Source organism: Pteropus vampyrus, unplaced genomic scaffold (assembly GCF_000151845.1).
Source record: "Pteropus vampyrus isolate Shadow unplaced genomic scaffold, Pvam_2.0 Scaffold23, whole genome shotgun sequence".
NCBI lineage: Eukaryota > Metazoa > Chordata > Mammalia > Chiroptera > Pteropodidae > Pteropus > Pteropus vampyrus.
The window spans coordinates 1388817-1402647 of record NW_011888804.1 but is presented as its reverse complement, the minus strand read 5'-3'; the positions used below and the strand labels follow the sequence as shown (position 1 = coordinate 1402647).

The window sequence follows — 13831 nt, the reverse complement described above, 5'->3', positions numbered from 1 at the left end:
GTGGTAACAGCAGTGGTGACTATTTGGGAGGTGTTTGCCATGTACCAGGAGCTCTCGTTTAGTTGTTAAAATAATCTTTACGAATTAATATGATATCCCTATCTTACAAAAAAGAAAGTTGAGGCTCAGAGAGATTCAGTCCTTGACTTTCCCAAGGACGTGGTGCTAGTGAGCAGCAGAACTGGGATTCGAATCCAGGCAGCCTGCTTTTGCCACCAGTACTTTCTGCCACCTCTCAGCCCCGAAGCGGGTGGGTCTTGTTATCCCTATTATACAGATGTGGAAACTGAGGCTCAGAGAGGTCAAGTGACTTGCCCAGGGTCCCAGAGCTTGACAGGAGGAAAGCCTCTGTGAGCTGTGACCATCCTGGTGCTCAGCCCACTCTGCCCTAACCCCCAGGTGGCGATGGTGGAGGTGCAGCTGGACGCCGAACACGACTACCCGCCAGGGCTGCTCATCGCCTTCAGTGCCTGCACGACAGTGCTGGTGGCGGTGCACCTGTTCGCGCTCATGATCAGCACGTGCATCCTGCCCAACATCGAGGCCGTGAGCAACGTGCACAACCTCAACTCGGTCAAGGAGTCGCCCCACGAGCGCATGCACCGCCACATCGAGCTGGCCTGGGCCTTCTCCACCGTCATCGGCACGTTGCTTTTCCTGGCTGAGGTCGTGCTGCTCTGCTGGGTCAAGTTCTTGCCTCTGAAGAAGCAGCCGGGCCAGCTGCGGCCTACCAGCAAGCCCCCAGCCGCAAACGTCAACAATGGCAGCACTGGGGGCATCACCCCGGGCCAGGCCGCCGCCATCGCCTCCACCACCATCATGGTCCCCTTCGGCCTGGTCTTCATCGTCTTTGCCGTCCACTTCTACCGCTCATTGGTCAGCCATAAGACGGACCGACAGTTCCAGGAGCTCAACGAGCTGGCCGAGTTCGCCCGCTTGCAGGACCAGCTGGACCACAGAGGGGACCACCCCCTGACGCCCGGCAGCCACTATGCCTAAGCCCTCCCGGGCCTGGGCACATCCTCGCTTTGGCCTTAGGCCCTTCCCCACGATCTCATCCTGCCCCAGCCTCAAGGACAGCCTGTGCAGGGGGCTCGGCTTTTGTCAGGGGGCAGAGAGTGGAGGGGAGAGGCTCTTTTTTTAAAGAGAAATTGTTGCACTTTGAAACTTTCCTCTAAGAAAATAAGCACTTCCTGTTCTTCCAGCTCCAGGTTCACCTCCTATTAGGAGGCCACCAGTGGGAGCCAGAGCGGGGACAAATGCTCCCTTTGTCTTTCCCTCCTCCCCCATGCCACCTGGATGCTTCCTGTCTTTTCCGTCTTGACCGCCCCCCTAGTTCAGCGTCGAGTGTGTGCGTGTGCGTGTGTGAACACATAAATATACTCATAAGGGACACCTCTCGTGTCTGTATTTGTTGGGTCTGGGCTGCCTCGTGTTATGTCTCTTGGTGCCCCAGTCAGGTGAGCCTCTAAACAAATTGGTTTTTCACCATTTTGAGAAATTTCAAATCTACAGAAAAGTCACATGAACAATAACTGAAATATGTAGTCAGTTCTTGTTATTCACGGTAGTTCTATAAAGTCACCGTGAACGTGGATTAGTGGATGCTGAACTACCAGTCTTACAGAAAACACGGAGTGACGTTCCTACGAGCCTCTGGTCACAATATTTTTGTTAACTGATCCATACGTAACTGTTCTATGTATGTTTCTGTTTAAAGACACCTTATTTAATATATGGTGTTGAGCCATTACCATTGAACTCAGGGCCAACAGAACTGTCACTCATCCTTAATGAAGCTTACCTACCTGACACAGGCATTTTCTCCAGGAGGCCGCATCGTAGCCTTCCCACACTCAGGAACAGTAGACGGCACTTCAGCACTACGCTTGAGGGCCGTTTTAAACAGCAAAATTAACAAAAAGCACAAAATGAAAAACATGGCACCGAATAGACCATGAAAAGGATACTTGTTGATAGTGTGACAGATGAAACAAGAAGGCAGAGTGTCTCCTTATTCGGCCTCTGCAAGCAGGCACATTCGCAGACACCGAAACCGTGTTTAACGACGAGGCCTGGTGTGTTTCCGCCGAGCCATGTGCATTGGCTGCAGGTGCTGTGACCCTTCAGGCCTACGTACTTCCTCCTAAGACCAAGGACGTTCCCCTGCATAACCACAATTCAGTGATCAAATTCAGATTTGCCATTGATACAATACTACCATCTACTAGAACGTTCATGTTCGCTTTCCTGTTTGCCCCACACGTGTCCCTAACAGCAGTGTGACCTTTCCATCCAGGATCACGCGTTACATTGAGTTGGAACAGCCTCCCTTTTCTCTCTGTTACACTGACATTTTCGAAGCGTCCAGGCCTATGGTTTTGTAGAATGTTGCCTCAGTCTGGTTTCTCTGATATATTTTGTCATTATTACAGTCAGGTCGTGCGTTTTGTCAGGAATGTTTGTCTCCATGTTGCAGATAACAAAATTGATGCCCAGGGAGGTAAAGTAATTGGCCAGAGTTAGAACCTGGGAAGCCTGGCTCAGCGCCTAGGCGCACTCAGAAATCTTAAGTGGGCGGATTCTGGCTTTGCTTAAAGAACTGGAAGAGCCAGCAGCAGTGCTGGGCCCACCTCCTTACAGAACAGCTGAGTCGCAGCCACCCTCCTCCCCAGGACCTATGTTTGCCACAGTCCGCACTGCTCCCTCTTGTCTCACACCAAGCCAGCCTCATCTGTTACTTGTCTGGACCCCATGGGCCTTTGACTTTGAGAGCTCTGTCTGTCCCAGAAACCCAATACAGAAAGTGCTTTTATAAACATAAAGTACTCTGGCTGAAGTGAAAGTTGGTCAAGGGCAGGTGTAGCCTTAAGGTCTTGTCCTTCTGTGCACACATGGTCGTGGACAACAGCAGCTTTTTGGGCCAGGTGGGGAAGGGGACCCTCCTTTTTCCTATCACAGCTTCCTATTTATCCTGCATCACAAGTACCACGGTCCACCCCTTCCCCGTCCCTAGATGTTCCTCTGGACCGAGTAGGGAGGGAATAGCCAGGCGCCCGTGTGAAACCCTCTTCTGCTCCTCAGAAAAGACAAAAGCACCTCCCATGCATTCCCCTAAGAGATCCACCTCCCAGCTTCTGCAGAGACCTGGGATCCGGCTGGAATAATTTCTGGGTCATGACTCTGTAGTCTTAGGTTTTCTTTCCTCAACTTACTTGAACTCAAGGATCACCAAATTAGCTTGCAAAATGCAGCCGTCTATGCCCCTCCCTCCCCTGGTGTGTCTGGAGTCTAATTTTTAACAAGTATGCCAGGTGCCCTTGAACCCAGGTAACTTCAGGAAACACAGGTAGTTGAAAACAGTCTCTTTAATGTCAGTTTCATTTACATTTTGAATAGACAGTACATTCATATGGTTCCAAATACACAGCAAAAAGTTGTCTTCCCCTATTTCCAGTTCTCCCAGAGACAACCATTGTTGCCAGTTTACTCTGTTCCCATCCAGAGGGATTTTATACATAAACAAGCACACACCCCCTACTTTTTCTGAAAAATTGTAGCCTTCTATACACACTGCCACTGTTCCATACTTTAAGAGCAGATAGACCTATGTTTAAATACAGCCACTTTCTAGCTTGGTGACTTGTGAACCTCCCTGAACCTCAGTTTCTTCCTCTAAAATGGCATTCATAATAGCAGGACACCTCAAGTTGTTGAGGGGCTATCGGAGAGGACACAGGTAAAGCTGTCAGCACAGGGCCTGGCACCCAGTAAATGCTCTACATATCTGGCTAATTCTGCGTCCCAAGGCAGCCAGGCTCAGCTTGCTGGGGTCAGAGGTGTAGACAGAACCACTTGGGTCAGGCCACTCACTTAAGATTTAGAGGCAGAGAGAATCTCGACGGTCAGTGGGCGTTTATTGAGCCTTTACTATGTGCCAGGCACTGGGCAAGGCACATAGTAAAGGCTCAATAAACGCCCACTGACCGTCGAGGTTCTCTCTGCCTCTAAATCTTAAGCGAGTGGCCTGACCCAAGTGGTTCTGAACATCGCGGTATCTCGGTTACACTGGATGGGGGCCGAATCGTTCTTTCGCGGTGTGTTTACACTTTAGCATATTGAACAGGATCCCCAACCTCTACCCACTAGGTGCCAAGAGCATTCTTCCCTGATGGCCGTCACCACCAAAAGTGTTTCCAGACATCCCACATGTCCCCAGGGAAGAAGGGGACAGGAAATCATTCTCGGATTAGAACCACACCTCAGTTGACCCTCACAGTAGCCACAACAACGCTAGGTGTTAGTTATTGTCTTGTATCAGAGGGGAGGAAACCTACAGGACAGAGAGGTTGAGTGAGGTACCCAAGAACACACAGCTAATAAATAAATCGCAAGGGATTCACATCCAGGTAGACTGACTGCAGAGCTCACACTCTTACATAAGAGGCCCTCTTATCTTGCAGGAATGTTGTCTAGATTAGAATTATGCACAGCCCTTCCCAGATGTCTGCTTCACAATTAACCTCAATACATGTTATATTCATTATGATTACATCTGCTAGCAAATCCTCAAACATCCCTGTGAGATCTCTTTAAGTTCCATTTTATAGATGGGACATGGAGGTCACTTGCTAAGGGTCACAAATCCAATAAGTCAGGGGTTCTTGGCCCTGGCTGCACATTAGAATCACCTGGGGAATCTTCTGAAGGCCCTGGCCTCACCCCGGGCATGTGAAACTCTGGGCGTGGGACCTAGTCTATAGCTTTTAAAGTTCCCACGGGATTCCAAGATTGAGAGTCCTCCTGTTAGGCCAAGAAGCCAGGTCAGGTTTTAACCCCAAATCTTAGTGACAAATGTGACCAGATAGATGCAGGCTCTTTCCCTCTGGAGCATCTCAGAGCTCAGAGACCTGGAGACACCTCCTGTCTCTTCCCCCAAGGTCAATCTGTGCAGCCCATGGGGACGTCTTTCCTCTTCTCTACTTAAAATCTCTCCCAAGTCTCCCCTGCCCCACCCCAAACCTCATGCCACAGGCCACCGGCGAATGCCACCAGATTCTCCTTTATTCTCATGCACTCAGGGATGGGGTCCTAGGATGGAGGCCACAACAAGAGGGTTTCCAAGGCCAGCTAGAGAGAGAAGCACTGGCCTCCTACGGCAAAGAATGGTCCAACGCTGGGAGGAACAAGGTGCCCTCTGAGGGAGCCAAGGGTGTGCCCGGAGTCACCACTCACTCCTCCCGCAGGAGCTGCACCAGTCTGAGCAGTTGGGTGACTTAGGCTTGACTTTCTCCTGCAGCTGTGGCATTCTCTCTGCAGGCGCGAGGGGTTGGTGGGAGCTGGCGTTTCAAAGACACTGTACAACGCCCGCTCCTCGAACCCCACTCACACCCACACCAGGAGGGGCTAGGACTGGATGGGGCCCACTGGGCAGATGTGCAAGTGGAGGCCTGAGGCAAACCACCTTCCTCGAGGGCATTCAGGGGTGAGCCGGCCACCTGACTCCAAGCAGGATTCCTTCCAATAAGCTCAGGGCACAAATGGGAAAACTTGGGCAAGATTGAATGAACTGGTCTTCAGGGAAATGAGTTTTGAAGGAAAGGAACTGAAAAGGATCAGCTAGACTGCAGGAGACAAGAAACCTACCCTCTCTGATTATGCCCCTGAGCCCCTTGGCCGAAGGAGACCCCAGGAGCTGCCTCATCCACATAGAGGGTGACCAGCATGCCTACTCCCTCACCTGGCATCAATCTCCTTCTTCCTGTGTCTTCCTGAACATGGCCAAGGCTTCCTCCAGCAGGCCGTCAGGGTCTAGAACTTTGACCTGGAGGGAAGCAACAGGGGTTGGTTAGAGGAGCATGGAAGTCCCAGGCTGCCAGTTTTATGAGGTGCTGCCTGCTTCTGAGGGTGCTGCCTGCCTTGGAGGCGCTGCTGCCCACCTCGGTGGGAGGCAGTGCTGCTTCCTTTGCGGGGTGCTACCTGCCTCCCTGGAGATGCCCTGACTGAAAACAAAACCTCGTCTGTTCCCTGGCTGAGCTGAGCTGGGCTGGGCTGGGCTGGGTGTGGCTGGGGGGTGCTGTTTTTTGTCTCTTTCTGGTTTGGCCAGAGAGCCCTGGTGAGAGCTGCCCACCTCAGGAATGGGAAACTGTGTGGGCTCAGGGGCCTCATCTCGGCCAAAGTCCGTCATCGTGCCACACTTGGCCACGTTGTCCACCCAGAAGCCTTCAAACAGCTGACCGTGGTCCAGGTGGAAGAAACGCCCCGACCCGTTCTTCAAGCCTCGCTTCCAGTAGCCCTCATAGCGGTTCCCATTCTCTGAAAGGACAGGAAGTTGTGGGTGCTGGGCATAGCAAACCAGGCCAGACTGCCAGGCTGGCCCTCTGCCTCTCCCAGGCTGGACGCCATGCCCAACAGGAAGGCAGAAGGAAGCAGAGTTGAATGGTGTGCTCTAGGCTGGTGGGTGGAGTAGAGTCTGGGACAACCGATCTATACACATCAGAGCCCTGGGGTGTCAGTGCCTTCCAGAATCAGACCTAGTTCACAGCTTGCGTCCACTACTTACTTGAACTTGGACAAGCAAGATAGTTTCTTATGTGTAAAAAAATAGCTAATAATATGAATAGGCAGTGTTTTTCAGCACTTACTCTGTACCTGGTTCCACGCTATGTTACTGACCTATTTCCTCGCAAAAACAGCTCTGTGAAGGATGATGGACTGCATTTTATAGATGGAACTTGTAAAGTTCAAGCGGTTTGATTGTCTTGCTCAAGGTCACAGAGCTACGAAGCAGGGCAGCGACAAGTTCCAATTTGTAAAAAGCTCACTTTGGTTTCTATGTAGAAAATGGACTAAGTCCTGACACCAATGGGGGCTTCTCATTACTCCTCCCTCTGCCTGGGATGTTCTTCCCTAGCTCAGTGACTATCCTGCTCCCTCTCCTCCCTCTGTTTTCAGTTCAAACATTACCACCCCCCCCCCACCCCGCCACCCCGGCAGGGAGGCATTCCCTGACCTCTGACCCGCAAGTCAATCTAAATAACCCCTGTCCCCAACTCCTTTGTCATCCTCCAACTTGCTTTCCTATGTCTAATTCCTTAGCACTCTAACAGACTGTGTCACCTTGAGCAAGCAACCTCTCTGTGCCTCAGTTCATTTGTAGAGTGAGGGCGATAAAAGTACCTATCTTACAGCGTCGCAGTGAGGATTAATGAGCTCAGTGCTGTGTAAGTGTAGGCTATGACTGTTATGACCGTAAGAAAATGTCTTAATTGTTTATATTTATCACCAGGCTCCCTTGTTAGAGTATAAGCTCCCTGAGGGCAGGGATCTGGTCTGTCCTTCACCTTAACCCACTCCACAGGCATTGCGGGGGCGTGGCCGTGGGGCGTGGCCGTGGGGCGTGGCCAAGCAGGCTCGGAGGAGAGTGGGCGGGGCGCGGCCTGGTGGGCGGGGCCGGGCGGCGTGGAGGGGCACTCACTCAGGCGCAGCATGCCCTCCCCGTCCGGCTTGTCGTTCCGCCACTGGCCCTCATAGATGTCGCCATTGCTGTAGTACATGCGGCCCCACCCGCTGCGCTGGTTGCCACACCACTCACCCTCGTAATACTCCTTGGGTCCGAAAAACTGGATCCCATAGCCCTGAAAGCACGAAGATATCCCTGTTCACGCCGCCCCCGCTACTAGGAAAGCCCTATCGTCCTCCCTGGCACCCATGCCACACACCCGGACTTCTCTGCTTCCTCCCTCAGTCCTCCACCCAAGCCGATGGTCGTGTATTGCTAAGTCGCCCGAGGCTGTCCATTTCTGTCTGTCCTTCTGCGACCGCTTTCATGCAGCCCATCATTTCTCCTCTCCTCCCTGGTCCCCCCTCCTCTACTCTCCCATTCTCCCCGCCCCCGCTGCATCCTCCAGTCAACAACAAGAAGGACCTTTACATCGCCCATCTCCCCAACTCTGATGCCTCTGAGAATCAGATCAAAGCTATATATAAACTTTCTCCTCAGAAAAATGAGCATCGGCACCACCATTAACGTCCAACCACAGAGAATCATGGACTCCCAGCAGATCACACTTAAGGAGGTCGAGCCAGCAGCCCAAGTCTCTCCCTCAAAATTCTGATTCTCCTTCGAGGCCCCCACCCCTGTGGGCACACACACTCTGCTGACATATCCTTCCCTTTGCTACTTCTGCCTCCTTTGCTACTTCCCTTTCTCTCTTTTCTCTTCCTGGTTAACTCTTTACATCTTTTCGTGTCCCCTCCTACAGGAAGCCTGCCTTGAATGCTCAATGATCTTCCTCTGGGCTGTCTGTGAAACACTCTATCCTAACACCATATTGTATGTAAGCTGTTTATTTGGGGATCTCTCTCCTCACTGGCCAATAAATAAGCAATTTGAGAGCAAAATTCATGAAATCATGGGCTCTACCACTTGCCAGCAATGTGACCCCAGGTAGGCACATCATCTTTCTGAGCTAGTTTCTTCATGGATAAAATGGGAATGATAATAATGATGGTGATGGCGATGGTGATGATGTGAGAGATGAAGGACCATATCTCGTTCCATCAGCAGTTGCTCCATGGCGATACTGTATTTTTATCTGTCTCCATGACCTATGGTGAGGATTCGGGCATTTATGGGTTGAGGACACGCCTCTGGCTGGCTTCTACCCCTGGGACCTGAGACCTTCCTCTCTTGTCCTATAGCTAAGGGTATGAACTCAGCTTTCTTGCTCCCACTTTTCCTACACTTCTCTTATCCTCACCCGACAGAAGGAGGATTCTCAGAAAGGGCTGCTCAGGGAAAAGAAAGCCAGGAAACGAGAGGGGGGAGGAGAATTCACCCCCATACAGCCTGGCTGGCTTCTTATAGCCACAGGGTGTCACAGGCTCCTCCTTGAGCCTTCTCCTCTGGCTTCCTGTTTCCTGAGTTTTGTTCTGAGAAGCCTTGATGATTACCCCACCCCTTCCTTCTCCTACCCACACAGTACCCCTGTTCTCCTCCCTTCAACACCTCCCTTCTCCCAGGCCTCTCGCACTGCTCCCCCTACACACACACACACACACACACACACACACACACACACACACACACAGCCTGCTGTTAGCCTGGCCGACACCCCAGGGCATGATGAGAACAACTCACCGATTTCTTATCGCCTTTCCACCAGCCCGTGTATACTCTCCTGTACTTTCCTGTCTCTTGATCGGGAAGGCTGAGGGTGCCATAGCCATCTCGCTTCCCAAACTTCCAGTCCCCCTCATAGACGGCTCCTTTCTTCTTCCAGATCTTTGTTCCTTTTCCTGATGACACACAGATGGGCCAGTACTGCAGACATGGTCGCCATGGGGCTGGGAGAGTTGCTGGGGGGCAGTTGCTAGGTCTGCCTAGGCCTCAGGGGCCCCTAGACTTGGTAACTCTTGAGGGCTGGGACAGGGTCTGTGCCTTGTCTCTAGACCCCCAGCATCTGGGAAAAACCCAAGAAAGTTCCAATTTCTACCAATAGTGGTTCTCCAGCCCTTTGCCCTGAAGCCAGACTGACATAGCAAACCCAAGTAGAAATCTGCCCCTTCAGCATTTCGGCTTCATCTCTTAATAATATGGAATGGATATGCCAGATGGCCAGGGTTTGGTGAACAAAAAGGGGCTACTTTGGCAAGCCTGACAAGCTCGATACTTAAAAATAACCACAAAGGGTGTTTTGATCATTAAAAAAAATCCTAACTGAGTGAATTATGGTGGGAACTCTCATCCTAAGGCCTGTATGATAGATGAATCCCTACCTCGAACAAGCCCTATCCATTGTTCGTGTGCATCTAGGATAACATACTTAAGATGTCAAAACAATCTCCTCCAGACCCTGATGTGGAGCAAGACAACCTCAATATTCCTCGTTACTATCTTTTACCTGCATACCTCTGTAAACTGTGTTCATGAAATGTTAACTATCCTGCAGCCACCCATGTAAAAGAAGTATGTATCTCCATTTTAATTTTTTTATCCAATCCTAGAGATTTCCCCGCTTTGCTTTCTCTCACCTTAATCTACCACCAATGGCTTTCATGCACCTGACTTACATCTTCTCCTTTGATTCTAATGTATCAAATAAGCTGCAAAACTACCATTCTCAGGAGCGTTTTCTCAGTCCCCTGAAATTTTGCTTCCTGGACTAGCCTCAAAACCCTTGGCTCATAATAAACTCTTTCTTTAGGTTCGGAATTTCTTTCAATGACAGTTTCTAGAAAATGTTCTGCATGTTTCTTCGGTTCTCTTGAACACACCTGGAGACCCATCTCATACTATTCCAGCCCTTTCTGTGTCCTCCACTCCCACCTTCCACAGACTGCCATCCAACCACTATGGCCTCCGTGCTGTTCCTGGAACCCACCAGATGTAATTCTACCTCAGGACCTTTGCATCTGCTTGTTCCTTGACCTGGAATGTTCTTCCCCAAATACTCACTCACTCTACCTCCTGCAAATCTTTGCTCATATCTTATTAAGTTGGTCCAATGAGACTATTTTCCTGCGGGATAAAGGCAAAACTTACCATAGCCAGTGAGGCGCTAAGTGCTTGGCTCTCCTGACCTGCCCACTCTCTCCTCTTGCTATCCCTGCTCCAGCCCCACTGGCTTCCAGTCTGTTCCTTGAACAAGACCTAATACCGCACAGCATCCCTGCACTGTGATCCCATGTCTAGAAGACATGTCCCTCTGCCTAGCTAATCATTCTGATTCTCCTGGGCTCAGCTCAAATGTCACTCTCTGACTATGTTCTCGTGGCCCCTTTCGTGTCCCTCTCTGGTCCCCTCACAGCCTGATGTCACTACTATTAGCCATGTGACCTTGAGTAAGTCACTTCCTCTCCCTGAATCTGAGTTTCCTCATCTATAAAATGGGTTATTACCTATCGTGCAGGTTCTCTGTGAGACTGGAAGCTCCCTGTGGTTGGGATCATGCCAGATGCCCAGTCCAGGGCCTGGCATGGACTAGGAGCGCCAGTGAGCATTAGTGGGGTGAATGAATGAGAATCTGGAGAACCACCAGAGCCACTCCATCCTGGCCTTGCATGATGACTTTTTATTTTAATCTCTTCCAGTCTGCATATACCACAGCAACTCATTTCAGCTTGGGCGAAAGGCGCGTCTTGAAAGAGGTGGGGTCTGGCCCTTGAGTTCCTGACAGGTCTTTCTGCAGCCCCAGCCCCAACAGCTCTATGCCTCCAGGGGGTGAGGGGCAGCGGGACTCACACAGGAGAAGAGCTCAGAAGGCCACAACAGCCTACAAGAGCATATTGCAGGTGGGGCAGCCGAGATCCAGAGAATAAGAAATGACTTACCCAAAGTCAAACAGCTACTCAGCAGTAGAACTAGGCTCAGAACTTCAGGGTCCTGACTCCTAGTCCAGGGCCCTGTCTACACCACATGCTGCCCACAAAGACTGAAGCATACAGCAGGCATCTGTAACCACACACAGAGCTCTGAGCAGCCACATAAAGCCTGGCCTTTAAATCAGTGCTGAGAATGGGTGTCGTGTCACACACTGGGTGGGGTCAACTTCGGAAGGCTTTTCGGACAAGGAAGATTCTGAGTAGCATCCCTACCATGCTCAGCTCTCAGGGAACATTCCAGATGTTTCCCCTTCTGCAAAGACCTTGGGCTACACACTTGATAGATAGCATCTCTTATCTTTACAGGTAGGTATTATTTCAATTTTACAGATCGGGGAACTGAGGCTGAGTGGTATAGTGATCACTCGAGATCATAGTTGGTGGCACTGAGATTCTGGCCCAGATTCATGGGCTCCAAAGCACTTCTTCACGCAGGAAGGCAGGAGAGAAATGGTTAAGAGCATAGAATCTGGAATCGCCAGATTGGAGTGAGAAGTCATGCCGCCTTTTTTAAATAAAAACTTTTTTTTCTTCACCGTTTAATTTGTGTCACAAGTACTCCTGTGCCCCCTGCTGGTTAGACCCAGAGCCCAGTCCAGTTAAAGTCGGAGCCCCCAGCTGCTTGGGGAGACCGGGTCCTCCCTCACTGCCTATTGGTCAGACCCCATATCAGGGCTGAGTTTGAAGACCAGAACCCCAACTGCAAGCTGGTTTCTGCGGTCCGCCTTTCCCTTTTGCTAGCCAGCCCCATGCTTGGCCCAGGTCTCAGAGGGTAGGGACTGAGTTGGAGTCCCCAGACCCCCAGCTGTGGCTAGGGTTGGTGTTTCAAGACTGCGTTGTGCCCTGCTGGTCCCTGAGACCTTCTCTCACCTAAAGTCAGGGCCGAATTCCTTTCCAGAGCCCGCGGCATGTGGAGGCCCCTGGATGATCCAGGTCATCATTCGCCCCTTGGAAGGCGCCTCAGAGACACGTCTTATGTCCTGACTCTTAGGACTCTGACTCCTAGTCCATAACCCACGCTCACCACTGGAGCCCCCGAGGGTCCCCCACTCACCGTGTTTCATGTTGTCTTTCCACTCGCCCACATAGCAGTCGCCATTGACAGCATACACCTGGTGCCTCAGTCCATTCTTCTGGGCCTTCTGGTCCCATCCCTTCCACAGAGGCTCTGACTTTTGCGGGCACTTGGAGATAGGCATGTTGGCTGCTTTTGCAGGGCCAGAGGGTGCTGGCAAAGGGTTGGGGACATCAGGGGCTCAGCATGCCCTGCGTTATGCCAGCGTTCTGCGGCTTCCTGGGGAGGCACCTGTCTGAGCTCCAGTGCGTGAGTCATGTGTGTTCTGGGTCCCTGGGGCCGAAGAGCTGCCCTCAGAGGGGATCCTTCTGTGCTGGGCTGACCCTCGGCCGTCCCCTCCCTTGCTTCTCCATGGGCCCCCTGGGGGGAGGGGTCTGATGACACAATTGCTGTGGAACCCAGGGAAACCAGTACAGCACTTGGGTTTGTGATGGCATTAGGAAGAATCTGCCCTCGGGCAGGGGGTGACAGTCACACATTTAATAACCAGGATGACCAATCAGAGTGGATGCTGGCCCTAAGGCTAGAGCTTGACCTGGAGCCCCCAGTGGTGAGCACTGGGACCCACTTCAGGGGAGTGAGAGTTGGGGTACCCAGGCTGCTCTGGGCTAGCAGACAACTGCTATGGCACCTCCCACAGGGACACCCCCTTACACACACACGGGCCTGGCACCCAGCACTTTAGCCCTCTTGGTTCTGTGTCACCTGTCAGGTGGATAGGAAGGTGGAAAATCCCAGAGGCTGGCTTTGCAGGGATTTGCAAGCTGTCAGGAGAGCCCACAAAGATATTGCCTCCAGGGTGACCAAGTGTCCCCGCATGCTCAGGACTGAGGGGTTTCCTAGAGCCTTGGACTTGCAGCACTAAAACTGGGACAGTCTCAGGCACACCAGGATGACTGGTCACCCTTCTACCTCTGACCTCTCATCACTGCCTGGGCACCCGACCTGTCTGCCTCATCACCTGGTTTTTCCACCAGACCCGGGGCTCTCCTGCCCGCCCTTCCTGGTGGGGTTGTAGAGAGACTTTGAGTGTCCAGGGCCTCTCCCCTCACTGTGCGCTTCATGTCCCCAGTATAGATGTTCCTGTCTTTCTGTCTGTCTCCATGGGGCTTGTACAAGGTGATAAAGATGGTCCCCTCTAAAGCTGGGGATCCCTGTTCCCCTTCAGCAAAAATCATCTATTCTGCTCCATGGATTGGGGGAATACACACACACACACACACACACACACACACACGCACACACACACACCCCAGCAGTGCTAGCAGCAAGGGCTAGAGTGACTATCAGCATGCAGAGGACTGATGATCAGAATGACTCAGGCTGAGCTGTACCAGGAGATACCGTGTCCCAGGCACCCACCCCACCCCA

The 13831-nt window shown here is 51.8% G+C and overlaps 2 protein-coding genes across 3 annotated transcripts in view; one reads left to right on the top strand and one right to left on the bottom strand.

The window, feature by feature from the left end:
* The window catches only part of ORAI1 (ORAI calcium release-activated calcium modulator 1), a 12841-nt gene extending 10455 nt beyond the window's left edge, over positions 1–2386 (top strand). For both annotated transcript variants that reach the window (XM_023528205.1, XM_011355760.2), the window contains exon 2: positions 400–2386. In XM_023528205.1, the coding sequence (XP_023383973.1) occupies positions 400–999 (600 nt within the window). In that variant the 3' untranslated portion in view covers positions 1000–2386. The remainder of the gene's footprint in view (positions 1–399) is intronic.
* Positions 2387–5740: 3354 nt separating this feature from the next.
* On the bottom strand, positions 5741–12780 carry MORN3 (MORN repeat containing 3). The gene is made up of 5 exons (XM_011355759.1): positions 12440–12780; positions 9143–9300; positions 7478–7637; positions 6131–6315; positions 5741–5824 (listed from the first exon to the last, which is right to left on the bottom strand). Exons 1-5 carry the CDS (start codon positions 12582–12584, stop codon positions 5747–5749), a joined length of 726 nt encoding a protein of 241 aa, XP_011354061.1. The 5' UTR covers positions 12585–12780; the 3' UTR covers positions 5741–5746.
* Positions 12781–13831: the final 1051 nt, after the last annotated feature.

Excerpts from the sequence above, each read along its gene's own strand:
- MORN3 (XM_011355759.1), bottom strand. The coding sequence starts at position 12,584 with ATGCCTATCTCCAAGTGCCCGCAAAAGTCAGAGCCTCTGTGGAAGGGA. Across the intron at positions 6,316-7,477 it reads GGAGGGCATGCTGCGCCTGA|AGAATGGGAACCGCTATGAG; the intron begins GTGAGTGCCCCT and ends CTGTCCTTTCAG. Across the intron at positions 5,825-6,130 it reads CACAGTTTCCCATTCCTGAG|GTCAAAGTTCTAGACCCTGA; the intron begins GTGGGCAGCTCT and ends GCTTCCCTCCAG.